The sequence below is a fragment of the Cololabis saira genome, chromosome 2 (genome assembly GCF_033807715.1).
Source record: "Cololabis saira isolate AMF1-May2022 chromosome 2, fColSai1.1, whole genome shotgun sequence".
NCBI classification, from domain to species: domain Eukaryota; kingdom Metazoa; phylum Chordata; class Actinopteri; order Beloniformes; family Belonidae; genus Cololabis; species Cololabis saira.
Genome location: NC_084588.1, coordinates 18,937,369 through 18,945,938, shown reverse-complemented (window position 1 = coordinate 18,945,938; position 8,570 = coordinate 18,937,369). Strand labels below are relative to the sequence as shown.

General features: G+C 36.9%; 1 protein-coding gene across 1 annotated transcript in view; it reads left to right on the top strand.

Annotated features, from left to right (window-relative positions):
- The first annotated feature begins 1,127 nt into the window (after positions 1-1,127).
- Positions 1,128-8,570, top strand: part of trip4 (thyroid hormone receptor interactor 4) — a 125,049-nt gene continuing 117,606 nt past the window's right edge. Inside the window, exons 1-6 of the mRNA XM_061739529.1 lie at positions 1,128-1,316; positions 4,139-4,320; positions 4,411-4,541; positions 7,905-8,123; positions 8,215-8,293; positions 8,380-8,485. Of these exons, the coding sequence (XP_061595513.1) occupies positions 1,237-1,316; positions 4,139-4,320; positions 4,411-4,541; positions 7,905-8,123; positions 8,215-8,293; positions 8,380-8,485 (797 nt within the window). The 5' untranslated portion in view covers positions 1,128-1,236. The remainder of the gene's footprint in view (positions 1,317-4,138; positions 4,321-4,410; positions 4,542-7,904; positions 8,124-8,214; positions 8,294-8,379; positions 8,486-8,570) is intronic.

Sequence of the window (8,570 nt, the reverse complement as noted above, 5' to 3'; positions counted from 1 at the left end):
ATCATCATAAAAAAAATATAATAAAATAAAATGAAGGGAGCCTGGACAAATTAGTTGGTACTATTAGAAAAGAAAGAACATAATGTGACTGTGATGACTTGTTCAAGCGTGCCCTGTAATTAAGGGCAGTTGATAATTCTAGCGGGATATTGGAAAATGTTAGGGGAGCTTTTTTTACTTGAATAATAATCATAGTATGTAGTTCTACCTAAGGTACCAAATGTGGTCACTGTCCCTGTAAAGGGTGAACATTATCAGGTGTCTTTAATCAGTCGGACTGACTATTTAAAGGGTGAAAAGTTGTCACTCTGCTTTTTGGTATACTGGTGTTCACAGCACGGACCATGGACTAGAGAAAGCATAAGACAAAAAGAACATTCTAGAGACAAACACGTTAAAGGTAAAGATTATCAGACCATCGCCAAGCAGCATCATGCTCCTATTTCTACAGATTCAGATTGAATTCAGGAGTTTAGGTTCCATGGGACTGTAGCCAAACTCCCTGGATGTAGACACAACAAATGCGTCTATGTATACAAGGCAAATATAAACATTCAAAAACTGTATACAATTGTTTCACAGAGGCTCTTTTCATTAATTATTAGTGAATGTGTTTCCTTAACATTTGGGAGGCATTTGGCCTCTGCACAACCTTGAAGAAAGGTTCTCACCTAAATATATTTTTCATGTATTATTATTTTATTTATTTAATATTGTATTTATTCCTGTCAATCTAACCTTAGGAAAACCAAAGAATAATAAATGTTTTGTTTGTTGGGTAATGCTGTTGCCTCAACCACTCCAGTGAGCCTGGAATATCATTTAATAAAACAGGAAACGTTACAGCAAACATTCCTGCCCCACTACTGTAAAGTAGAGAGAGATAAAAAAAAAGAGGCATCATAAAATGACGCACATGAATTTGACCATGAATGAAAACAACTAAATAATGAACACAACGTACATAGTTTATGGACAACAGTAGTAAACAAGGAAAGAAAAAATAGAAGAGAGATAATTATATAAATGTTTTGTTGTACTTGTCTCTTCATGGTGCGGTGGAAAGCCGGAACCTTTAAGCGGTTGCGTGTGTTGTACCCGGAAGTGATTCGCTGCTGCCGCGTTGCGTGTTTGTTATTTCGCCGATTAGAAACAGCAGCAGGCGGGGCTCACACTTTTATCATCTCTGAAACCCTTTTGAGCCGTTTTGTCATAAAAAGCCGTCCAGCTGGTGAGATGTCGGAGGCCTTGCTGCAGTGGTGCGTGGACCAGTTACACCACAAGTTCGGCCTGGAGGCGTGCGAGGACATCGTCCAGTGAGTAGCGCCGCACGGAGACGTCACCAGGCTCCATTCAAACCTGTTAAAACCAACCAAACATGATCTTATTACTCATAAACCACCACCTTTATAAACTGCAGAAATATAGCCTTCACACAGACTTAAGAGCTATAATTGTCACGTCCTGTAAATGAACAGAGCTGTGACGTCATGTCACCTTGCCTAAATGTGTCAAAACTTAAAGATTTTCTTTATAATATCGCAATTATTTGAAACGTGTGTTGGCTGTTTGTAATAACCTGTGATAGTCCCTCCACAACTCGTCGTTTATACATATTTAAGTTTAAAATAGGCCAGTTGGAGAAGGATGATTTAATGAGTGGTGATACTTATTATGTTGATTTGGGTTTTCCTTTAATTGGTGATTTGATTTGATTATTTAAGGATGAAGGAAACATGTAGACTGCACCTTTTAATTATTTTATTTCTTGAGGAATCTTTGTTTATGTTTATTAAGGATCCCCATTAGTCTTCCTGGGGTCCTATTTAAAAAGTACAATATAAACAACAATACACAATAACATACAATTCCAGTTACAAAACATACACAGATCCAATTGCAATTAAAAAGAGAAGAAAAGAATAAATCACAGTTCCCAAAATGATAACATAACACTATTAACTCTCCAATCTAAAAAATGACTTAACATGTTTTTTTGAATGATTTCTTCTTTAGAATGCTCCTAATATTTAAAGGAAGAGTGTTCCATGATGAAATTGCTCTATATACAACAGTGTTTTTCATTGAATTAGTTCTTGGTCTTGGTAATGTAAGTTGTTATCCCCATGGAGGCAATTTGTTTTACTGGCAGTCTTATCTCTTACTTCTTGCTTTTATTTCATTACTTTAATTAATCTTTTTGAGGGTAGGCAATGAATAAGCTTTGCTTCAGCCTACACCTTTTTCGGTCTAGATGTTATTTGTATATTGGAAACTTTTTTGTAATGTTTTCTTTGAACAGTGTATTTGTTTCCTTGTTGTCATTTTTATTCTTTTTTTTGTGATGTCATGACCGAAATAAACTAAACTAAACATAAACAAAAAAATAGGCCAGTTAAAAATGTAAATTAAAGAAAGACATTTAAATGAACAACCAAGTAGTTGTAGTGGCCACTCACTAGCAGGACTCTGTTTAGTTTCAGTGGGTTAGAATTCACAAGAATCTAGCCGTTATTAATGATGATGATGATGAGTGTTCTGTTACCGTTGGTTACGGGGCAGTTGTAACGAGAGACTGAATAAACAACTCAAGTTTTTCCTTCGTCCACAAAAAGCGTTTTTCAGCTCTTTTGTTCCTCAAACTCCTACATAGTAGTATTAGTTGTACTAGTATTAGTAGTATTCAGGTATTAATTGGAAGTCCCAGAGGCACAAAAAAGGATACACATTCTTCTTTACGGCTTTTCCATCATCATCTTTCACTTTGCAAACAGCCTGCCTGGAGGAGGTGAAGGTGTGAATGAGACAACTGTGACCCCTCCTTAATCATCTCTGCAAGACCTGTCAACATCACCTCCAAAAACATTACCAAACTTACCAAACCCCCCCCCTCCTGGATTAATGGCAGTGCCCTTTCCTACCTATAGAACTACTCACTCCACCAATCTCATGGCTATCCCGCCAAACTACATTTGAAAACGTATAGAGAGATTTGTATCAAATGTACAGTGCATCACAAATTAAATATCCTGAAAGTAGGATAATGCTGGACATGGACTTTGGCAGGAATAAGAATAGCAGAAGGGACCAAAAAGAAGATTTCTGAATGTGATGACAGTTGTTGGTGTGATAGAGAAAGATTGAGAAGAGGGAGAAGGATGGAAACAGACAATGCACTGTAGCGACCCCAGAAAAAGAAAAGCCAAATGAAGGAAAAGACAAGTTATAAGATGCAGTAACTTATGGATTTGATCAGTGTTTTGGTACTATGCTGCCTGTGCCTATTGAATTTGATGCAAACAATGTATTTCTAAAGGTTCGGACTACAATTATGTACTACTATATATCATCATTTCTACTTCAAGCAACACTCATAAAGCATTTGAAGGACGAGAGAGTAAAATATTTTCCCAGTATTATGCTATAGAATTTGTCCCAGTCCCACTCAAGCTCCAGATGTGTAAAATATGGTTGAACATTGGCTTGAAGAAATCAGCAAAGTCTTCCCTAAATTTTCAGTCTGGATGGTAAAATGTCGCCCCTTAGCTTTCAGGTTATAGATAGTTGTTTAACAAACATGGAAGATGCCTATGAGCACCAGTGAAGCCCTAAAGCTTCACTAATGTTGGCTTTTAAACTTTGTGTTTGTTGCAAGCTGGATAATCTCTCTGCTCTTAAACTTGGCTGACATTCATGGTTTCAAAAAAGATTTAAACATTTTGAGTTGTTAGACCACTGGATGGTTTTACGCCTCACTTCAATTTATCCTAAATGAGCTGAGACAAAGAAATTAGTTCCTAGTTTCAGTTTATGGTTTGCTGTCTTTGGGCTATCTTTTAATGAAACTTTCATTTTTCTTGCATATTGTTCATTGTTCCAATGTTTGAACGCGGCCTTAGAGATAGGGTGAATGTTTTTGGGGTTTTGGGGTTTTTTAAATCATGCTTTCACGTGAAGTATCCACAATTGGTTTGAACTTTTCATGAAAAGTAAAATAACGGTTCAGTGGACCGTAGATTGCTGGAAAAATTCAAAACATTAAAAAATAAATTACAATTGAAACCCTCAGGAATACCAAAGCAGCATGTCTTTGTGTTTTTTATGCATATGTGTATATTTGGACCATTCTTCTCTGCAGGTACATTCTGTCCATCGAAAAAGCTGAAGAGATTGAAGAGTATGTAGGTGACCTCCTGCAGGGCACAGATGGAAGAAAGGGGCAGTTCATAAATGATCTCCTTGGCAGATGGAGAAAGATTCAAAGACAGAGCACAGATGCAACCAGTTTTCCACTCATGATAGAATCATCATCATCACCAGGTAAAGGAATGAATGTCTGCTGCTGACAATCTGAACAAACTAAAAGAAATTATTTTGATTTTCTGGAAATCATTTACTTTTGTGTTCCAGACGTACAAGACACAACCAAAGATACTCAGAAAAAGTCGAAACGCAAAGGACGGAACAAGCAGGAGGTGATGACTGTGAGTTCAAAAGAGCCTGAACCTGAACAGGTCAAAACTCCCATCGATCTGATGAGGGTGAGCACACTCTGAGACACACCTCTGTCCTCTTTTTATCCACTTTCGTTCAGTACTTTACTGAGCTACTACTATTTTAGTAATTCAGAAGTTTTCAGTAGTGACATTCTAGTACTGATCCAAAAGTTGGGCGCATCAGCTCAGTCATGACTTTTACTGGGGGTTTTTTTTTAAGTACAACGAAACTTCAAAGATCCACAATGAAGAAATTAAGTTTGTACTTCAGTTTGTACAGAAATCCACCAGAAGTAAATACAGCAAAATATGTTTTAGATTTAAGCTTGTTGAAAGTATGTGTAAAGCTGACTACAACTTTTAAACATCTTTCTCTTTACAAGCTTCATGCTTTCAACTTGTTATATTGTGGAGGTTGTTGTGATCACAAAGTGCTGAATAATACACCAAAAGCATAACCAGTGAAGCCCTCCACAGAAGCCCCTGCACAACTCCTCCTCCTTTGACCAAACCATTAGGCATGGTTCGCTCAAATACCACAGAGCTTAGTTTAAAAAAGTTCAACTTTTTTTTTTTTTTTTTACAGATATGTTCATTGTTACCAGTGTCTACAGGGGAGAGCCACTCCCCTTGACTCCTGAAAAATGAATTTACAGAATGAAATATAGCACCAATTCACACCAAACCTTTTCACACAGAAACCAAATGTGTTCAATGCAGCTCATTTAAAGAGAGCTCAATATAGCCTAATTCACTTTTATTCAGGTATTTCAATTCGTTCATCCTGCAAGATCAATTCATCAAAACTGAGGTGTGTTACAGCTTTTCACTACCTTCTCCCACGCTTCAGTAAATGCTGCATGATCTCAAGCTGGGTGGTGATAGAGATCTTGCTAATGAATTTAATAATTATTTTGTTTCTATAGGGGAAAACCTTTCGGGGAAGATTAGTCAACCTCAGGGAATGTCATTTAAGCAATACTTGACAGATAATTATTTCAATTCTTTTTTTCTGAAACAAACGGATAAAAATGAAGTCTTAAACATTATAATGGCTATGAAAAGCTCCAATTCAGCAGGTGAGGATGAGATTAATAGTAAAATCCTAAAATCTATTGCAAATATAATTGTTGAGCCTCTAGCCCACTCTCAATCTCTCCCTATTTACAGGTATTGTTCCCGTAATGACCAAAATAGCTAAAATCATTCCTGTATATAAATCTGGTGACAAAAATGACAGAGAAAATTATCGCCCCATATCAATACTACCTACATTCTCCAAAATACTGGAGAGAGTTTTTTACAATAGACTGAGTGATTATCTTAATAAATTAAATATAATTAGCCCATCTCAGTATGGATTCAGAAAAAAAAGCTCTACCTGTATGGCTGTACTTCATCTCCTCGAAAGGGTAAATGATGCACTAGATAAAGGGGAATATGGCGTTGGTGTGTTTCTGGACCTCTCAAAGGCCTTTGATACCATCGATCATAACATACTGCTTAATAAATTGGCCCACTACGGGATCAGAGGTTCAGCTCTTAAATGGTTCACTAGTTACCTTTCACAGAGACAACAATATGTATACATCCATGACAACAAATCTCAATATAGACACATCAAATATGGGGTTCCACAGGGTTCTATTTTAGGGCCTTTACTCTTTATTATTTATACAAATGATCTGGTCAACTGCTCAAAGGTCTTCCAAAAAATCATTTTTGCTGATGATACAAACCTTTTTATATCACATAAAATCATTCATGAACTCCAAGACCTCCTTAATAATGAGCTCTCTAAAGTGGACATTTGGTTTAAAGTAAATAAACTCTCTTAATATTAAGAAAACAAATTATATATTATTTTGTTTCAATAAAAAACAAATAAATATGGAAAATTTGACCTTTCAGATCGTAATAAATGTTGAAGAAATAAAGAGTGTAAACTCTACAAAGTTCCTTGGGGTCCTCATTGATGACTGTCTAAATTTTAAATGTCATGTAGATCACCTTGTGAAAAAACTATCTAAATATGTCGGTCTGTTTTTCAAACTGAGACACCTGCTTCCACGCTCTGCCCTTCTCACTCTTTATAAAACCTTGTTTGAACCTCATTTAAATTACTGCAATATTATTTGGTGTAATACTTACCCCAGTCATCTAAAAAAAAATAGAAGTTTTACAGAAAAAAATTATCCCTGCCATCTCCTGGACTGAATTTAATTCCCCTACTCGCCATCTGTTTGCCCAATATGGTATTCTTCGCCTCAAAGAATATAACTACTTCCATAATGCATGTACAATATATCAGGTGGCCTCAGGTTTGAATCCCAGATTAACTCAACTCATCTCAATCTCCGTTCCCCAGCACACCCACAAAACTAGACATAAACACCTTATTATAGGGAAAAAACTTAAACTTGTGGGAACGAGTATGAGTGCTGTGTCGGGGAGCACAGATTTGGAATGAGTTGAATGATAGCCTTAAAAAGTCACAGTCCATCTCCATATTCAAACAGCAGTTAAAGAATCAATTGTTAAGCTCATATATATATAAATGTACACTCCGGGATCACAAAATGTTTCATGTTAAGTGTTTGTAATGTGATATGTTGTATGTAAGTGGTAGTCTAGTATAATGCACATGTTGTTTTGTTTTGTGTGTATTAAGTGCAAGTGCATGTATGTATTCCTGTCTACTGTATTTATGTTCATTGGCTCCTACCATAAGCTTCTGATAGCTTCTCCAGGAGACCAATTCACATGTGTGAGTGTGTGAATAAATCAAATCAAATCAAATCAATAAAAGATGAGGAAGTTGGGTGTTTCTACCCTGAAAATTGCAGCATTTTAGTGCACGTGGTATTTTCAGACCCATGCAGCTGCAAACAGTGTCTGGGTGGTTTTATCTCTCTCTCTCTTTTTCTTTTTTTTTCTTTTTGTTTTTCCCCCGCCGGTGGTCTATTGAGATGCATAAATAAATGCGTTCATGCCCAGAACAGGACATCTCTTATTATGTGCCCTTTTAATAAACTTGTGTTTTACAATCGAGACAGGTCTGTGCGTTTCGTCTCGAGGTTTAGACCTCAAGAACCACTTTCATTACACTTTAACTTAAAGAAACTTTCAAAATTGTAGCAGTAACAGACTTTTGTTTCCCTTTAATGAGGTGGACAGTTGTTGTCCCAGCACAGATTACTACAGTTGTCCCGGAGGGATGTTTGCTATATACAGACAGTAACTCTGTAGAGCAACATCTTTTTCTCAAATGTATTAAAATGAAAACAAGTGCACTTTTTCCATTTGAGTTGTCTGACTCGATGTTACTGTCAAATATTCATTTACCATTCTATTCTTGTGCTTCTTTTTTACGAAATGTTCATTTTTCTTCGTTTACTACAATCTTAGGTCCAGGAAAACAATAGCACATCCTCAACACAGAAGAAATCAAAGTTCATTAATCTCTTTGCTCAAGAGGGCCAGGACAGGCTGGCTGTTTTACTCCCAGGTCGACATCCATGTGAATGCCTTGCCCAAAAGCACAAACTTATCAGCAACTGCATCAGCTGTGGCCGGATTGTGTGCGAGCAGGAGGGTTCAGGGCCCTGTCTCTTCTGTGGAAGCCTGGTACAAAAGTTTATTTCTCTCTGCTTTTGCTGTTAATATTATTTTCCAGTTTAGTGTCCTTCACACACATTTGTCTTCTTTCCTGATTTAGGTTTGCACTAGAGAGGAGCAGGAGATTTTGCAGCGAGATTCCAACAAAAGCCAAAAACTCAGGAAGAAGCTTATGGGAGGCAAGCGTCAAACCTACTCTGGGATATGTGAAAGAAATGTGAAATACTGATGCTTCTGTGCTCTAAGTTTGTCTTTATTTCAACAGAGCACGGAGAAAAAGAGCTTCTCCCACACCAGGAGGCCAAGATCAAGGCCGGGTTGGAGAAAGCAGTCCAGCACAAAGACAAACTGCTGGAATATGACAGGAACAGGTATCAAGACTTGATGTATTCGTCTGAACTGAAAATGACAGTTATTGTTTTCTTCCACTAATCGTTAACTTTTTTGATAAATACC